Raw genomic sequence first — 20,507 nt, 5'->3', positions numbered from 1 at the left:
GGTGTTCTGGAGCCCCACCTTTCTCCAGTGCAGTATGGACCAGTCCATGGCAAATGGTAGAGCTGTGGTTCCACCCCTGGGGCAATCGATTCAGGTGTACTGGATGCCTCTCCAAGTGAACGCAAACTGTGGCCTGCACTCTGGCGCTATCGGAATGGAGAAGAACGCGTTAGCAATGTCAATCGTGGCGTACCACTTGGCTGCCTTCGACTCCAGTTCATACTGGAGCTCTAGCATGTCCGGCACTGCAGCCCTCATTGCTGGCGTAACTTCATTCAGGCCACGGTAGTCCACAGTTAGCCTCCGTTCACCATTAGGCTTTCTCACTGGCCATATAGGACTGTTGAAGGGTGAGTGAGTTTTGCTGATCACCTTCTGGCTTTCTAGTTGGAGGATCAGCTGATGGATGGGGACCAGGGAATCTCGGTTGGTGCGGTACTGCCGCCGGTGCACCGTCCTGGTAGCAATCGGCACTCGCTGCTCCTCAACCTTAAGCCGCCCCACCACTGAGGGATCCTCTGAGAGGCCGGGTAAGGTGGAGAGCTGTTCAACCTCCTCCAGGGCAGCTACACCAAAAGCCCACCGGTACCCTTTTGGGTCGCTGAAGTACCCTCTCCTGAGATAGTCTATGCCCAGGATGCACGGGGCATCTGGGCCAGTCACAATGGGGTACTTATGCCAGTCCTTCCCAGTCAGGCCCACTTCAGCTTCCAGTAGGGTCAGCTGTTGGGATCCCCCTGTCACTCCGGAGATGCAGATGGATTCAACCCCACTGTAGCTCGATGGCATCAGGGTGCACTGTGCGCCAGTGTCCACCAAAGCCTTATACTCTTGTGGGTCTGACGTGCCAGGCCATCGGATCCACACTGTCCAGTAAATCTGATTATCCCTTTCCACCACCTGGCTGGAGGCAGGGCCCCTCTAATCCTGCTCATCATCACTCACTTCTTGTAAGAATGATTTACTGGTCCCCTCAAGAGGGTCAGACATAACGTTCGACATTCTATTCTGTCTGGAGGGTTTCTGACTGGACACTGGAGCTGTGCTTTTTGTGGAAGACTCCCCTTTTGTGATGGTCTTCCCTTTCAGCTGCTCTACTCGTGCAGCTAGGGCGGCAGTGGGCTGTCCATCCCACCTCCTCATGTTTTCTCCATGGTCGTGGAGGAAAAACCACAGGGTGCCTCGTGGTATGTGCCTTCTGCTGCCTTTCTCTTGGGTGGGGAAACGTTTACTTCTAATGGCTGAGACATCAGCCTGTGCAGGTGGAATGTAGGACATGTCCTCTTCCATTTTCTGGACCCTCTGAGACAGTTCCTCCACAGCTGAGACCAGGGAATGTTGGGATGAAGGGAGATTTCCCTCATATTGCCGGAGCTTGCCAACCACTCCATCCACTGTTAGAGTGTGGGTGTCTGTCCACCAGGACACTATTGCCAATGCTTTCGAGTGTGCTTCTGGTGCACTCTTCAGGAACTTTCGACACATCAGGTGTGTGCAAGGGGCCTGATCTGGGTCCATGGGTGACTGCTCATCATTCAGATCACCATAGATCATCTCAAACACAGCCAGTTCCCTGAGATTCTGAATTCCCTTCTCAATGCTGGTCCATGTGCTTGGCTGACATAGGATATCATCCTTGTAGGGGTGCCTCTCCCTTACACTGAGCAGGAGTCGCCTCCAAAGGCTGAGGGTTTGAGTCTGTTTCCCTATTTCCCTATCAATGCCAGCATCCTTGGCCAAAGATCCCAGCTGCTTGGCCCCTCTTCCCTCCATCTCAAAAGCACTGGCTCCATTGTCCCAGCATCGGAGCAGCCAGATGCAAATCTGCTCGCCTCCCAGACAGCTGAAATCTCTCTGCATTTCTTGCAACTCAGTCGGGGATAGAGATCAGACCATCACCACTGGCCCTTCCTCCTGTTCCCGTGCTGGGCCTGGCTCATCCCCATCCCCCACTTTACAAAGTGACTTTCTGGTATATTTGGTTTTCTGTATTGGGGCGACTGATACCGGCACTGGCTGGCTCTCTGGCTCAGTCGCTGTGCTGGTGGAGGCGACTGAGACTGGCTCTGCCTGTTGCCCTGACCCAGCTGCTGTACCAGTAAGTTCACTCTCAGATCCTGCAGGCCTTTCTCCCCACTGAGGGCAGTGAGTGGTATTAAAGAGGACACGGTAGGCATGGGCAAGTCCCCAACACAATGCAGTGATTTCTCTCTCCCAGGTTTTGCCAGCTTGGTAACACACCCTTTCTAAGCATTCCATCAGCTTATCAGCTTATCAGGGCTCTGCATTTGTTCAGGAGTGAAATTCCAAAGCATTGGGGGTGCCCACCGACTCAGGCCTTTGCCCATCTTTTCCCACACCCCTTGCCACTCACTATTATCTGACCTCGGGGCAGGTTTCCGGGCACTGCTATTGTTAGAGAAGTGCCGCATGGCCAAAACCGAAATCAGGCAGGCATTCAGAAAGCACTGTGCTGCAAACACACTGGCCTGCAGGCTCCAAGGATAATTGAAACTCTCAAAAACCGAGAGGATCTCTTCCCCTGGCTCACCCATAGAGGGGGTGAGACCCCTAACAAAAGCCCAGGCAGCAAACAGGTACCGGCCTGCCCCCCCCCCCCCCCCCCAGCGATACAAACACATTATAAGCAGTCAGGAGCCAGTACATCAAAATAAGACCCTTTATACATTTTCCACTGATAACAAACACCAGCATTGGGATCATATACTGGATATAAGGGTTAATCCAGCCCCACCACACAAGCAAGTGGGCCAGCATTGCGAACACTTTCTTATCAAACAGTACAAATACAAACAGAAAAATTACACTAAACAGATTGCTCTAACACACTCTGGTCAGGGTCTGTCCCTTTTTGATTCTTATTTCAACCCTCTTGTGCCCCACGTTGGGCGCCAAAAAGGTTGTGGTGGTTTAGGCCCTGCCGGGACCGGAGACCACGTTGCCGTTGCCCCTCCCCCACCCTCAGCTGGTCAGGCTGGCAGTGAGGCACAAACCCCGGGTTAAAACAGGAAGAAATTTAGTACAACAGTGTGATAAATAACAATCTGAACAACAACAGTAGCAATGATAACAACAATAAAGAGTAATAACAGTAAACAAGACAAAAGATATACAGAGAAATACTGCAATGGTTACAGACAGCCCCATGCTCCCCACGACCAAAGCCACAAAGGAAAAAGTTCCTGCGCTGCCGCGTCTGGACCTAACATCAGCATGGTATGAATAACCGGCTGGAGATCCCTTCCCCCTTCTCTGCTGGGAAAATTTAACCCTATCCTAGCTGAACCACGACACAGCTCCAGAGGCTTCCCAGCTTATCCTTGTTTCCTTTCTAAATGGCAATCTGTCTTTACAGTCATATTTTGCGTTCCCTACCAGCGGGGACTCCACAATACTGTGATGAGCTACGCAGAAGGAAGATTAACAGCAAAATGGGTCTGCTAAGAGTGTCTCTTCCCTTTGCGCAGGTAGGGTGTTATACAGCTGCTTCATGTTGTTGGCTGGCCCCATTCACTCCAACAAACACTTCAAACCCATTAAACAAATTGGTATCTCCTGGTAATGAAACTTGCATTTCCCACAGAAGAGACGATTGTTTGTTATGTGATTAAACTACAAATTAGAAAGCAGATTTTTTTATGGGACACACAAAGTTGTATCAATTGTTTTCCAGAATTCTGTCTGGAACCTAACAACAAAGAATGAAATAAAGAACAGTGGTCCCATAAACCCTCATCTAGCCTTTGATGATGCACATTTTATTTAGTGTTTCTTCATATCTGAATTAAAAAATAAAGGCACGTAGTATTCCCCTAATGGTGTGTGACAACTACAAAGCAAAATCAGAAACTCAACACCACAGAAGAATGTAACAATGAAAAATAACTTTTTTTTTTTCTTTTGAAAGTAAGCTAGGGATCAGTTTTATATGAAAAGGCAAATCGTATTACTGCACTCTAAATTCAGGTAACAAAACATGAATTAATTCAATTAAAATACATTTCCATATCAGCATCCTAACATTCAAGATCTAGCTGAAGAACCTATCTAATTTAATCTTTTGTATGTTGGATTCAAAAAGCTCTTGGCCTGTTGTTTTTTGTTTGCTCTGTTAACTGCTTGCTTTTGATCATAGCCAAGCTATAGTGAAATTGCAGATGCATTTTTGTAGGCTAGTTTTCTCCTCAGTTCCATTCCATGATCTAGCTGTTATTTAAGCTGATCATTAAGATCTATTTCAGTGTCTTTTTATTACAATTTTTTTTGAACAAAGAAGTTTTTGCACTGGTCATTTTATCTCCAAAAGTTAACTTGGCTAATTTTTGTCACTACTTGCACTGCAAAAGTACTAAATGATAGTCTCTGCCTCCTTACATTCTATTACCCTTTTTGATCTCTGCATTTTTTCCCCCACAACAGTGATTTTGGTTACATTTTAAATTCTATATTAAGTTTCAGTAGGGTCATGTAAACCATTTTAAACTTCTGCAGATTTATATGCTTGCCCTGGTCTGCCTGTTTTTACTGCTGTACACCATTTTAGAGTTTTCTGTTGGACTGTACTCCACAACTGTTTCAATTTGGATTCCAAGTCCCACAGTCACATTTTGTTACCGCTTTCACTCACAAATTCATTTTGCAGAATTAAACTTGTTAAGTGACTTACTGAAAAATCTCGAGGCTGGGATGATTTATTTTGCATCTATGTAGCATGCAGCATAGAATTTCACTGTGTGAATCCTGTACAGACCTTTCTGTATGAGATGGGGCATGTCTATTAGAAAGGTACAGTCCTTATTCAAGGACTTTTACAGACATCCTGCACATCCACACACAGTTTGTTTTAGTGGTTAGTTACTCTTATGGTTTGAAGCAAGAATTGTCATAGTGAATCAAACCCAAGGTGCTCTTATCTCCTATAACCTGTGGCAGTAGCCTTATCAGATGTTTCAGGGGAAGGTGTGAAAAGCTGAAAATAATCCACACTCTGCTACTTCTCATTCACATTTGTTTTCTTCCTGTTCTTCTTATTTTCTTAGTCTGAAATATATCATCTCTCTTTAAAATCCTTATTGACTGTAATAACTAGATATTATTTCTTCCTAAGAATATTCACCCCTTTTTTTAAAAAAAAAATCCCACCAACTTGTTGAAATCTTGGCCCAAATAGTTTTCTGTAGCAGCCAGCTGCATGGTTAATTACACACTCTGTGATAAAAATATTTGCCGTCTTTAAAACAGTTTTGAATTTCCATCATTTAACTTAATTGAACATACCTTTATTTTTGTACTTTATGAAACAAGAATGTACATTTCTGACCTAGACCATTCATTATTTAACACAGTGTGTTTCCAATCATCATCTGAGCAAAATTTTTAGTCTAGATAAAAGACTCACTGATGTGAATTTCCTGTGTTACTTGACATCTCTGCAGTAGGCAGGTACATTTTCCTCTTAATCCTCTGGAATAGAGGCTGGTTTTAATGGCATTCACAGTCAGAGCTAAACAGATCTTTTCTGAGTGTTGGGTTACCACTCATAACCTGCAATACCTCTCATAACCCTAATCCCTATGTCTTTCCTTGTTACAGCAGCTACCATGAGTTCAGTAAAAATATATATGCAGTGAATCAACAGAAAATACTCTCAACAGCAGAACGGGTTTTCATCCTGGGGTATATCAACACCTTAGAGTCTGTGGAATACTTTAAAGAGCTCTGTGACAGATACCAAAGTCCAATGTGCCATGCGAAAACCCACAAAAGGGAAATTTCTAACAAAGTTTGTATCTCCACTGGATTAATTTCAGGAATATATGCATTATGGAAGGTTGAAAACCACTGCACCAAAGTATGCTTTACTATTCCCGGACAAAGTCATACCAAAAAAAAAAAAAAAATCAATGCAATCACTAGAAGTATTAAATATCACAAACAGATTCATCATTTATTTCCTAGATGCTATGATCTTGAACCGCTCTGACACTTTCTAAGTAGTCTATCCTGAATCCTACCCTCTAAATAATTTGTAAATGCACACCTCCCTTTTCCATAAACACACTTACAGATGACCAGAGAACCAATCTGAGAAATAGCAAAGCACATATATGTAGAGTTTAATAATATGTAGAGTTTAATACTTAAATTTGTTAATATGAAATTGGGAGGAGTCAGAGAGAGTTGAAATCCAAGATAATAGAAAGGCAGAGACTGCAAATCTCTAAAGGCAGCAATTTTTAGATTGATTACAGTACAATTTCTCCTTTTAATTGGAAATTAAATTGGGTTATGATGAATTATGCGATGATGCTCTGAAAGTCACATTAGGAATGAAGTGTAAAATATCACCCTTTTTACAGCCAAGATGTTAGGCCATACTTGTGTTGAGTTCAACATAATGATTTTGAGTATGAAAAAGTAAAACGCAAAATTTCCAACTGTGGTTCTCTGTGAAATGCATATTTGGAGTTCCTACTTGGGGTGGTGTGGTGGGGGAGGAAAAGCAGGGATGAGAGTGCTAATATATTAAATTTTACAATTAAATTCAGCCATTTAATTTAGAAATGTCAGTGAATTAAGATAATTTTGATTCTCTGTACATCTAAATGCTTTCATACTTTTTTTCCCATACGTTCTCAGAACTAAAATGACAACTGTTACAGGGAGTAAGATAGTACTCGCAGAAGTAGAAAGTTTGACAAAACGTGGAGAGAGAATGTAATTCTATTTATGTCTTGTTGTCCTTGGGCCTTCCTACTAAGGGTCTGCTTTTGTTGTGGTCTGTGTTATATCCTGTTAACATATCTGTTACTAACTTTCAGGAGGGTTAAATAAATGAGAAAACCTCTTAAATGTACTTGAGATCAAAGCTGAATAAAAGCTGAAGAGAGAATCTAAGAGAGTGGACATATTAAAATACTTAAGAGTTTGTCAAAGATACATACTTACATCTTCAGGGGCTACTCTAAATAAGCCTAGTAAATAGCAAGCACCATGCCCTACACTGAAGGAGTAAGTTTGGGACTTCTGTTCCTTTTAAACATACAACTACTTTATTAAAAGTCATCACACCTCACACTGTTAGAGCCCAAAATGCAACAAGTTTTTTCCAAGACATGTCTTTCTTCAGCAGCTCCTTTACCTGTTGGCTATTTGTCTTTAAGCATAACCTGAACACATTTTATCTTTGTCTGGGCCAGCTCAACAGAAGACAGAGGCTTGAATGGGGCACATGCAGGGCCTCCAACCCCATGCATCCTCCAAGAACAGGAAATGGATCTAGCTAAAGCTGAAAACGCATCTGAAGGTGATTCATCTCACCACCACTTGATGTGAATCCCATCACACACTTTAAAACTAGTTACTGCATCTCCCATACATGGGTGCAGGCCAAGCATATTAGCATAGCTCTTATTAACTTGTTGCTTTACTTCTTGCTCACGCTCTGAGAAATTAACTACTTGAAAATATTTACTTTGTATGTTAGTATCAGAGTCCCACTAGAGTCACCCCTACTGTTATACTGTAGTTAAAAGCAACCCACTGCACTCAGCAGGCTGACGCCCAGCTAAGAACAGGGACACAGGGTGTCTGGAGATAGGCAGCAGCTGCCAGCAGCTGGATTCCTGCACAGGAGCAGAAGAATCCTGATGAGGCAAGATGATACTGATTGCCTTGTCAAAAGACAACCCCTTCAGCATCTCACTGAGTTCTGTATCCCTAATTTGGCATACAATATTACAATCTCACATAGCAGCCCTGGAAGGATGCAACCTTTAATTAAAAGGTTTCTGAAAACATCAGCACTTGTCCCGAAAAGGAGGAGTAAGGTCATGAATGACACACATTCTACCTGTGGCCACAAGGACTAAATGCTTACCTCTTAACGAAATGGCAAGAGAAATGGAAATAATTGTTCTTTTCCTTTACCCTCACTTCCAGCTAATGTGTCATCTTACAAAATACTGTCTGAGCAAATATCCTGCATCTGATACTTGGCTATAGAGTAGATACTGTGAGAAAGAGATGAGAAAGGTTTTTCAGACTGAATAGGAAGACCATGGGGTGGCATGAGGCAAGTATCACAAAGAGAAGAAGGGTACATCCCACTAAGAATCATTAGAGAAGCTGATTTTCTGTTTGGAGCTCTCAGACTGTAGGACTGCATTACAAGCTGAAAGGAAGACTTAGAGGACTTGTGAATGTGCATGCCCTCCTTTTAGATGCTAAGGAGGATAGATGCCATGATGAGAGCACGGCTGCTGCAAAGAGCTTACCTGGCTATAGAAAGATGGACAAAGGTGGGGTTCACAAACAGGCCCGGGCCATGTGGTTTCAACTAGGCTTTCAACAGAGTATTCAGGCAAGATACCCATGTCAAGCTTCAGCCTAGCAAGATGAAGTTGCAAAGCTTGAGGAGAACAAATACTATTCTTCTCACAGGGCATTAACTGTTACAATCCACGTTAACCCAGCCAGTCTATAGTGAGATCAGATGTAAAAAACTCTTCCAGATAAGGGAAAGGCTTGGTGGGATTCCATACCACATGCCTGGTTTCAGACTGAGAACCAAACATGGTCATAATGCATCCTGCCTATCATTCCGTTACTCTCAGTCTGGTGATGACAAAACGTGCTGTTGTCTCATTACATAAAGAATTAACTAGTTGACAATGATTGTGCTCAACCTTATGTCACCAATTGGTTTTCCTGAAAACAGATTAATACAGACCTTTACAGTACACAGCTTCTTTCTCTCTTTCATTTTCTGAATGGTTGTCAATAATCAATTTAGTCCATTGTCCATGATTAATTCAATTCTTAAAGTAAATGTCTAGGCAATATGCTTGTCATAGTTCTCAGGTTGTTCTGAAACTATTGGTTGACATTCCAAATTAACTAGAAGATCATCTGCATCTTGTTTTACTTTCTAGCAAATTAAGCCTTCCCCCAAACCCATTATTTACCTTCTCCCCCCAAATTCTCTATTTGTGTACAAGTAAGAGAAAATGGAAAATGTCTGGACATATGGAAATTAGGTTACAAGGTAAAAAGTATTGTCTTCTTCCTGATCCCTGACCTCCACAGTTTTGCTACTTACCAGTATTTATATAGATTACTGGCATCAATCTGCTTTACTCCTCTAATGAATCTAAAAAGCCAGAAATCTCCCTGGATGGGGTATTTTTTCCAACTGGCCTGAGAAGAGTCAGACCCATAAAGTTCATCAAATCATTCAGGAAATGAAATGCAATCAATCAATTATCTAGCTATTATTATGGAAATAATATTCTATATATTAAGGCTGAATTCAGAAATAGTTGATAAGAGAAAAATCTAGAATACATTTCCTTATGTATCATATAATTCAGTTTGTAGCAGTTTTATGTCTCACTAAAAATCAGATTAATGCAGAATATTAAGGTGTCACCTTTAACAGAAATACCAGTTTAGTCCTTTTTTGCAGTAGTGCCACAGATCCTATTCTGATTATATGTATGTACACATTTTGTTTTTCTGGAGGCATATGGTTCTTTTTGAAATACATGTGAACCCCAACTCTGTTTTAAACTAAATGAATCTGCATCATATAACATAGTCTATCTAAAAGCAGGGATGCAAGAGCCTAGATGTTCTCTCTGTATTCACAGAAATGCTTGTTTATATACTAGAAATGTCTTTTATGAGTGACTGTTGCCTTGGAAACCACTACTAAAAATGAAAATTTTGGCTGCGTGGAAAAAACCCATACTATTCAGTTACCCCAAAATTTACCTTATCTTTTCCTGATCAATCTGAAAGACAATGACTGACTGTCAGATGTTCCTAGCTCTTAATTCCTCCTTCCTATTCTAAAATTTTATCTTGCTGTAAGTTTTGAAATTCCTGATAGCAAACAGAAGCCAATCTCTTACTTCCTACCAACTCTCTTATCAAAAATATATTTGCATCCTTTGTCTTAATAGGCTGGAGGACAGTAAAAAAAGGCCTTAATAGAAGTCAGGAAGCTGTTTTCTGAGATGCCACTTTTCACATGTACCATTTTAAAGCATTCAACAGCTCTCTGACCAGTAATGTCACAGTCTGAAATTACTGGGAAACAATGATCTTAAATTGTGTTATTTTGGGGCATTTGTCCGGTCTTCCATCAATACTTAACTAGTGTTTCACTGTGAACACAGAATGTAGTCATTTTCTAGGTGGTTTCCTTTCCAGATTTTCCCTACCAGTTTTACTGCTGTTCCTAGACTTTGATTCCTGATTTTTGCCCTGCGTGTGGGGGGATGTGCCATGAGAAAGAATACAAGATCTATTCTAAACCAGCAAGTAAAGAGGAAGATACATATGTTGAATGACAACAGGAAGACAAAGAGATGTCAATCATCTGACTCAATGCTGTGCCTGCTCAGATATAAATTCACAAGGTACAAGGGTCTTTCAGCTTATTTTTGGGAGAATGCAACCTGTTTTGTCACAGTTTGTCTTTTGCGTCAATTTTTATGTCTGGGAATATATTCACACAATATTGACACAGCATCACAGATACAAAATTCTATTATTTGGCTTAGATCATCTTGTAGCTCATTTCCAAAGAAAACATACAATTGTACCATTCTATTTCTCACACCAGGACTAAGACAAAAAGGGGAATGAAAATGTTTCCCCTGAGCACTGACGGTGGTGTACTGGGAGATGTGAATCTAAAAATACTACTATTCAATATGCAGACCCACTCTAGGGATTTCTTGTAGCTACAGATACTGGGCTGTTATCAAGAAAAATCTCTGTGGAGAAGAAACATGAATTCTAAAATCACCAGAACCTTTGTAAGAGCACTGAGGGTTTAACCTTCCTATGGCAAAAGCACAATATGGAACTAAATAGATGACATAAAAAACTCTAGTAATACACATGGCCTGCTGTTGGGAAGATGTTCACGATGAGGAGAAAGGTCAACGACACAGTGATGGTCAGTGAAAGCTGAAAGAAGATGTGACATCCAGTGTGGGCTTCTATTCTCTTTCATTACCATGAAAGACTGCTTAAGGGGTGAAAGTCTTCACCAAGTCCTCTACAGCCACTGTGACAAACGCTTCCTTCTTCCTCTCCCTGCCCTCTTTTGGTCATAATTGTGCTGTGTTCCTTCAAAAAGTGACAGGGCTATTGGACTCCCTACAGAGCATTCCTACAGAGAACACCTACCGGGCCTGCTCAAGGGGGGCAAGACTCAGAGGATGGAGCACACGACAGACAAGACCATCCCACAGAAAACCTGGCTATCACCAGATCGTAGAGAGTGACTGCAACACAGAACAGGGATGCAGCAGCCAGTCTACCCTCAGGACCAGAGGTGATAGAAGAGGATTGGGCAGACTCAGCCACAGTGATTGAAACAATCTGGATATGAAGACTGATTTGCAAGGACAGAGGGAGCTGGAATTGAAAGAATGAATGATTTAAAATGCTTTTTGTTTCTATTTTGCTTGACTCTGTTGCTTTGAATTCTTCCCATTTACAAAGTTTCTAGTTCATATTATAATGACACATAGCATCTTCCCACCTGAGTTTCAAAACTTGTTGATCTTCTTTGTGGAGTTTACAGTCAAAGCAGATTCACCTTAAATGCATGGCTGACACAGGATCCTGCCACTGGCCATCAGCCTCTGTAATGTCTCCTCCTTATTTGCAGTGTCCTGATGGACATGTTATAGATACCTGCCCAGCATGATTTTCTGGTACAACATGTGGCTGCAACCTTGGAGGACTGGAGCAATGGCTCTGAGGTATCCCACCTACAACCGCCTCAGACTCTCATGCTAGTCAGCTAGGTGAACCAACAGGAAAATAGTGAGCATTTCATCAAAGCCTGTTCTATGTTGCAAGTAAGTCCCTCAACACAGATACACTGACATGAAATACTCCTTCTTAACAACACTGCATTTCCTGATTAAAGGCAGCTCTAGCTATGATGAGAAAGGCAGGCACTAACTGCTCTGCAAAACTCTATGTTCAGTACTGGTATCCGGTAGAAACTTACAGCATAAATAATAGCCGAAAGCCTCAAATTATCATTTGGTGCTTTTCATGAACCTAACTGGGAGAGGCTGCTTGGCAATTTCCAGTGCTTTCCACCAGCTGAGCCGATTAGCCCATGATCAGTGCTGAGCAATGTAACTTAACTTGCCTGTCACTGGGGGCATTTGCTGCCAACTGAGCACGCTCACGTGGACAATTAGCCATGATCAGCTAACATGGGATAACTTGTGAAGCTGCAGTAATGTTTATTTTTCCTTTTGAGCCTTGTACTAAGAAGCAGTGTGAAGCAAAAGAGGTCTTGAAAACTACATGAGGGAAATCTGCCCTATAAAGGAAAAAAAAATAATTTTTTTTTTGCCCTCCCCAATTAATATTGCATATTAATACTGATAGAACACCTTGCAAAGTGACTTGTTCTGCTCTAGTCAGCTTGTAGTTCTGTGTAGACCTTGTTCTAAGAAGTAGAATTTACAGTCAATTTTTCAGAACATCCCTATTTTAGGCTTAAGCTAAAAAAAAAAAAATTAATATATATATATAAAGATCTGTAATCCCATTACAATTTTGAATACACCAGAGTACTTACTACAATACAGTTAAATTAGATGAGTTCCTCATTTTGGCCATACATCACTTTTTAACATGAAATAGAACGAAAGGTTGAAATAAATTATTTAATGCTAATTTATTATCTCTATTAGAATTCTGACACTGTGCCCTATCATGGGAACATACAAATTCTATGCATTTTGTGAGAGTACTAATGAGAATGCACTCTGGCTCTGAAATAGGTTTAGTTGCAGTGATAGATACGAAAGTTACTTGAAATCAGCTTGTAATTAGCTAAGATTCTTAATGTTGTAGTAATACTCATAACAGGAATGTAACTGAACATTTTGATATAGTGAAGAAATGCTGTATCCAAACTTGTAATTTTATTAGCACCAACACACTTCTTTCCCTGTTTTCTTCATACTGTAGGTGCGATCTACCTTCTTCTTCCAAGTCAAATTTCAACAACTTTCTCCATTTTCAAGACTTTTTCACTTCCGTGGGGCCTCTCCACAATACCACAAATAAAAAACACCCTCCAACACCATTTTCCACTATAAAAAATTCCTTATGTGATGCAAGTAATTTAAGTATTAAACCCTGAGAGAAAGGTCCTACATACCATGTTAGAAGGTGATCTTGAGGGAAACAAAATGAAAATTTTGATTTATGAATACAAGGCTTGACACCATGCTTCCAAGAGTGGAATTAGTGAGATTCTCTCCTCCCCTATCCCCCTTTTAAAAACATATTTTTGTAAATAAACACAAGTTAGCAGAAGGGGAAACAATGTAGAGCAAAACCTCCAACCAACAAAACTCAAACAAGAATGTAAATGCTCTCTCACTTATACTTGCACATTTGCTTAAAAACCCTTTTGCCAAAGTTTATTATACAGCCCTTACACAGCCAAAAATCAAAACAACTTAAGCACATTGGCAGTGCTATTAAACCACACAGACTGAGAATGGAACAAAGCCAATTCAAACTACTATTCTGATGGCATAGACAAATCTGAAACTGGAATAAAAGAGGCACAAGGCGATCAACTGTTCAAATTAGATAAGACAAACTTACGCTTGTTGTGTAAGCAGCTTCAGGATCGTCCTCTAACACTCGTGACAAACCAAAATCAGAGACTTTGCACATGAGATTACTGTTGACCAAGATATTACGGGCTGCCAGATCACGGTGTACATAGCCCATGTCTGAGAGGTACTTCATGCCAGATGCAATCCCTCGTAGCATGCCAACCAGCTGGATGACTGTGAAGTGGCCATCATGCTTCTGCAAGTAAAGATGAAAGTTCAAAGAACAAAGATGAAAGTTCAAAGAACAAAGCTACTTTTTATTAATTTTGTACTAGCGATATTTACTACAGCTCATATTTAAAATACATTTGCAACCCATCCAGACAACCTGTCTGCTGCAAGCTTGTTTCTTCAAGTATTCAACTTGGTCAGCAGTGCAAGCTATCCCATCTCTCATTGTGCAGTTTATCCCCCTTCCACATTTTCTCACACTCCACAATATTTCTACTGACAGCATTTAATGTCTTTTATCCTCAGTTACTAAGAATGCTCTCCCCAAACACTACTTTTTAATACAAGAATGAAAATGCACAGCAAAATCCTCTCTTGCATCATGGCCTGGGAAACAAAGCCCCCTCTTTTTATTACCTCAGCCTAGACTGCATGAGGTACTGCCATTACCTCACTTACTGCTTTGTTTTGGTTTTTTTTTTGGAAGTGGTGGGGGTGTTTGTTTAAAAAAACCCCAAACCTGGAAAAAGTTTGGTGCTTTACTTCATGTCTGTTCTGCACCTAACATCACATAATCTCTCTGCACTAGTTTATTTTAAAAAGGAGATATGGGCTGAAATTCAGGGGTCATGTAGCTTTTGCAAAGTCTTTCTGGCTGACTAAGCCTGTTAAACTCAGACCCATGAATGTATTAAGCTGCTTAACTTCTGTTGAAATCTATTGAAGTTGAACATGTAAATAAGAGTTATGTTGTTAACCTCGCTTGTTCATCTGAACAGTCTTGGTAGACCTCAGTTTCCTATCTGCAACATTAAATTTAACACTTCCATACCTCCTACATCAGGAGGCTCCTGAATTATGTGGCAGTGGGGACCTAGGGAGTACCTGTACAGAAAACAGATTACGGGCTCTGCCTGCCCTATCTACCATTTACAGCAGACTGCTTAGAGCAGTATTTTTGCGACCTCAGCTAGGAGACTTTTAGCTTCTCATGGATTATTCAGTGAGCCAGGCTTTTATGTTAGCAGGAACAGGCAAACAAAACCAAACAACGCTTTCCTGCAAGCAAGTTAACTTTCCATTTTCTGTTTCAAAACCTTCAGCACTGGGCTACAGACAAATAGCAGTGTTCTGATCAGCACTCAGGACTCTTCTATTGCTTAGTTCGTATGTTTAAACAAGATGATTTTTGTAGGGGAGAAGTTTATGGTAAGTTCAGTAAATTCACTAGATTCAGCAAAGCAACAGTCTGAACTGTACAGATATGCTTAACTTTACCCCCGATCAGCAAAATATTTCAGCATTTCCATTGTGATTCAATTTTTTGGGGCCTATATCTATAGCTAGTTGGGATATAAACATTTAAAGAAATACAGAATTAGTACAGATGTAATTAAGGTTACCAAAACCCCCATGAATAAACAAACAATCCACAAAAACCTAGACATGGAGAAGTTAGTTCTGCAGATGACACTCAGCTGAGGGTCAAGACACAAGTGTGACCAGACATTTTACAAAAGGCCATACCCTGTTATATGCCTATGACATTCCCTATCACAGGCCCCTACCACAAGAATAAGGGGAGCCTCTCAGAGTCCAAAGCATGCCAGTGACAGATATTTAAAAAAACCCCCCTCTCCATCTAGCAATTAAGCAAAGAGAGACAAAAAAATAGTATTCTTAAATACTTTAAGCCTATTCTAACAAAGGAAGGACATGAACCCTATACAATGTTTTATGTAACGAAGCCACACAGGATTCAGTGTTTGCTTTTGATTTAATAATTCTAAGTGTTCAAGTGACTCACAATTTATTAAGCTGGTTGCAAACAGTCAGTACTCTTCACACTTACCCTGTATGGATAACTCCTTTTAGCTAACTGTAGAATTAGGATTTGGAACAAAGCACCTATGACTTAGTTTTGCAAAATAACCAATCGAGCTGCCCCTGCAATAAAGTAGCAAACAGAACCAACCCCCCAAACATCTAGATTTTACTTTCTCCTTCTCATCCTTAACAGCTCCATTCTTTCAACAAGCCTCAGAATCATCTGCAACACCTTCCTTAACCTTTTGTCCCCTTGGATCACAAGCATTAATTCCTTCCTTTTTTAATTTGTGCTCTTTCAAATCTAGATCATGCTTGACTGATTTTTCATTAAAAAAAATAACCTTTTTCTGCTTTTTCCAAATCTCAGATTTGTCTTTTCAGTATAGCAGAAATGTCTGAGTTAAAAACAATCTCATGCTTTTGCCATTCTCTCCCTCTTTCAAATTTCTTTGGGCTTCTGCCTTGACACAAAAAGTTCAAGCTTCTTATCTCCACCTTTAAAGAAATGACAGACTTGCTAACATAGCAGCTGCAATTTTATTCTGTTCTCCTTCTCCCTCTGCATATTTCTCTGAATCCCCTTCTGCATTTGCGCTCCTCCATCCCTTCTCATGCTTGGTTTTCATATTTTTTCATTGCCAGCCTTGCAGTTGGAACAACTACATTTTTCCTGTCAGCAAAGCAGTCTTCTCTCTCTCTCAAGTGTCTCTGAAATCATTCTGCATCAGTTTCCATGCCAGCTATATTCCCTTAAATCTATCAACTGTTATCTTCCTATATATCAAAATATTTGTCTGATTTAAGCCGATCAAGACAGAGAATATAGGCCATATTTAACCCTTGGAAAAGTCAACTAAGCTGATGAAATTAGTTATGAATCGGGCCTCATACTTTCAGCATTGTGAATCCCCATGTACATCTGTGAGTTAAACCAATCCTTTGGCAACTTTCCATTGTCTCATTTCATTCTCTTGTCATATAGGGACATAAAACACTCATCTGAATGATATGGCAGTTATTATGCAGGGCTTTATTTTGATTCTCATGGCTTAGATTTGAAATACGCTTTTGATAGGTTTCCCACTGGGGTGTTAAGGGTGTTAATCAATACTGGCAGCAGTTCAGACCTCAGTGGACTTACTGCATTTATCGTATCATCCCATCAAATTTTAATCAGGCTTTAACAGTGTTGCTAAATAAACTTTTCTCAACAGCTGAGTATAGATGCAATATCTGAGTAGTTTCCAGTGCATTTATGCAGCTTTGCAAATTCCCTGAAAAAAATGGTTTTTTCATTCAGCTACAGTTTGCTTTTGAAAACCTTAAGTACACAAAATATTGTCCTCCTGTTACAGACCATGTATAATGGGTCAGTTAAGCAGGTCAGTTACTACAGGGGAGGAAGGATGGTATCCTGAGTTTCTCTCATTGCTCTTCACTCTCTAGTTCCAGCTCCAGTGTGCACTATTTCAGTGCTTTTCTACAAGCTCATGGAATTTTTCTTCTTCAGATTTCTTCTATTTTACTACTGAGTAACCTTCTGGAGGCATGGTCATTGAATTTTTCTGTATTGTTTCTGGACTTTTGTCTATTCTCACATCCACTTCTTTATTTGCCCTATAAGTCAGCGCACTTTTATGCCCTCATATTCTGAGAAGCATACAGGATTTGCTGCAGGTCTAAATACTTTACTGCAGATGATTCAGATCTTATTTTAGATGGAGAACAGCACTGAAAATGGTGTGTCTATGTCTGACATAGATCATATTCACTAGTGACAGTTCGTACTGGTCATGACATGAAAGATGTAGTTTTTGCTATACATTTATTGTTAGTATTTTATGATGCAAAGTAAATGGTAGAATTTTATTATGATAAATCTTCCAAAATTCAAGTTGCAACTTGCTATTTCCTAGAAGTATAACTCATGCTTCATATTATCATGTTTATATGCTTATATTACTGGTACTGAATGAGGTCAACTGTTTTACTTATTCAGCTACAGCAACAAAAAAGGGATGCCCTGGAATAACCAAGTGTCCCCACCCACTTTGGTGCTCTGGAATGTAGCTATCACAGAATCACAGAGCTGGAAGATACTTTGAAGTGGGATAATTCCCTCACCCTGTGTCAGTCCTGACATGCTTTTCTAACCTGTACTTAAAGACCATTGGGGCAAATATTTCTTACCCTACCCACTCTGCACCACATCTGAAATAAGATGCCCACTTAAGTAAGATGTCTCCCTTGATACTTTGACTAGTACAGATTTCAATTTCTCTTTGCAACTGCTTTTTATGCCCTCGAAGACTAAATATCTCTCTTGCCCCTTTCTTTATGCTTAACACTGGTTCAGTCCACAGATCTCAATTGCTCAGCAACTATTATTATTGATTTTGTTGTGGACTCTGCCCACCCACTTCATAAGTTCCTGAAGCATTAAGGTCCAAACAAGACACAGTACCCTGAGGCCTCGCCAGTGTGAAGCAGAGAGTAAAAGTTCACAGACCTTGCAGGAGATACTCCAGTTTCTAGATTCCACTGTGGTATTTGCCATATTCAGAGCAATGTGATTCCCCTGACCTACTGCAACCTCTAGAGTGATTTCTTCCAGTAGACTTCTTTCTGAACAGTTATTCTCTGTCCTCTACTCTATAGCTGATTATTTCATCCTTAGTGGAGTATCATGCCCTTGTCCTTACTTATTACTAATTAGTTTTTAAAAGTACTTAGTTACTAAATTATTTCTTAAATTTGTTGTGATGATTTAAAATTCTAGCTCTGTCCTGCTGTCTGCTCATGTACCTACTCAGCTTTACTTTGCCTGAAAATTTTGCAAGTTTAGTTGCAGTGTCAGGATCCAGAAGGTGAATGAAAATCTGGGGAAATACAAGACTGAAGAACAACACTACTTCATGTATCTTTCCATCCAAAGCCCATTCTCTCCATACAGTAGGTAACCAGTATAGTGTCCACCAGCAGAAGTTTCATGAAGACCAGATTTCTCTAGCTGCTCATAAGGATCTCATGTGAGAGTTTTAAAGCCTTACTAAAGTCAAGATTTATGATATCAACTGCTTCTCCCATACCCACAAAGCCTGCGCCCTGTTACAAAAGGAAACTAGACTGTTTGACATAATTTGTTCTTGACAAATCCACGTTGGCTCATACTTATCTCACTGTTATCTTTAAGGTGCTTATAAATACTGTTTTGATAATTTGTTCCAGAAATGTTACAGCAGTTGACATTAAGCTGACTGGCTTGTAATTTCTTGGCTTCTCTTTTCCCTTCTTTTGAAAGACATGGATGACATTGGCTCTGTTCTGATCTCCTGGTTTCTTACGTATTCTCCAGATATTTGCAAAGATAAAAAGCACACTGAAAGTGTCTGTATTGCCTATCAAGTTCTTTTTTGGCTTCATATACAAGACAATTTATAATAAATTTCTTGTTGCTCAGCAGGAAGAATATCTACAGTGATTAAAAATACCCAGTATTTCTAAATTAACTTTTCACGGCAGTATCAGAAATACTGTTTTCTACCTCCTTTTAGCAGGGTAAAACATCGCTTGAGAACAAATGTTGACTTTGCAGCATCATCAATAGCTTCTCAGTATAATCTTAGATCATGTAAATACATGCTGTTTACCATTTCACTATGAAGGTAACATTCATTCAAACTCAGTTTCTAACTGCTCAATTTGGGGTTTGGTTCAGAAAAAAAATACTGAGATCAGCAGTCTCCAGTGCAGGTTTTCTTCTTTACAATATCATTTTTAAAAGCAAAATGCCACCTCTATTCTATGAGGAAAGGAATGTGCCTCCAATAAATAAAAGTGCACGTGAATGCTGTGTGTGAAAGCAAAAGAAGGAGTATTAGTTATGAGCTGCAATGTTGTCACCTCTCTGGATGCAGCTAAATAACAATGAGAAGCATCAAACTTAGGAAAGTCCATCTGGTCTCTTTTCCCCAAAGCTGACTGTAGTGAGGCCATGCTAGATGCATATACAACATATACTTTAAAACATTGTTTTGTACAACTTTCTACAAGATTTCATTTTTCTCTTTTCTTCCTTTCCCCCAAACTCACTAAATGTAGGTGTCTGCCACAGCATCTAAACTCTAGCTGAGAAAACGATAAGCCTGATAGCAAAGCTGCTCTGAGAATAACTTCCTAAAGATTACTGCATCAAAGAGCAATATATCACAATATTTTCTCCTTCTACTAACATTATTTTTCCACACATTTTTACACTTATCTTAGCCTCTGCTAGACAAGCCTCAAGGGATTAAAATTTGGAGACGAATTCCAGGGTTTCATTTGCTGTACAGTCTGCTTCAGTTAGTGTTCTAATGCAATTAAGCATACTTTTTAAAGAATCTTTAGAAAATACTTTATTTGGAAGAACGAACTACATTTAACAGCATTTTAACCTACTATGCATGCCTGTAAACAAATCGGGTTTTTACAAGTATTTTAATTTTCTGAAGTGAAAGTCACAAGTTCTTAGGTGGGAAGAGGAGCATTACTATTGCAAATAGTAACAATGAAGAAAGCAAGATGACCCTGTGATTACCCTAGGTAAATGAATCCCTTCCTCCTACAGCTCAGAGATTCACAAAACTGGGCAAGGCTGGAGCATCTTTCAAACCTAAATATCCATCTCTTCCGGGTACAGTTAGGGAAAATGCTGCAAACCCTGAGGAGCTTTCTTTCCCACAATGATCCCTGGAGAGTGCATGTTCCCTTCCTAATAAAGAAGGGTGAGCAAATACCGTGCAGTGGATACAGCTGATAGATTAT

The 20,507-nt window shown here is 40.2% G+C and overlaps 1 protein-coding gene across 6 annotated transcripts in view; it reads right to left on the bottom strand.

The window, feature by feature from the left end:
• LOC141957722 (ephrin type-A receptor 6) overlaps positions 1 to 20,507 on the bottom strand; it is a 529,737-nt gene that overhangs the window by 47,492 nt on the left and 461,738 nt on the right. For all 6 annotated transcript variants that reach the window (XM_074899660.1, XM_074899687.1, XM_074899670.1 and 3 more), the window contains one exon: positions 13,687 to 13,896. In XM_074899660.1, coding sequence (XP_074755761.1) covers positions 13,687 to 13,896 — 210 coding nt within the window. The remainder of the gene's footprint in view (positions 1 to 13,686; positions 13,897 to 20,507) is intronic.

The sequence above is a fragment of the Athene noctua genome, chromosome 1 (genome assembly GCF_965140245.1).
Source record: "Athene noctua chromosome 1, bAthNoc1.hap1.1, whole genome shotgun sequence".
NCBI classification, from domain to species: domain Eukaryota; kingdom Metazoa; phylum Chordata; class Aves; order Strigiformes; family Strigidae; genus Athene; species Athene noctua.
This window is presented reverse-complemented; position numbering and strand designations above follow the sequence as displayed.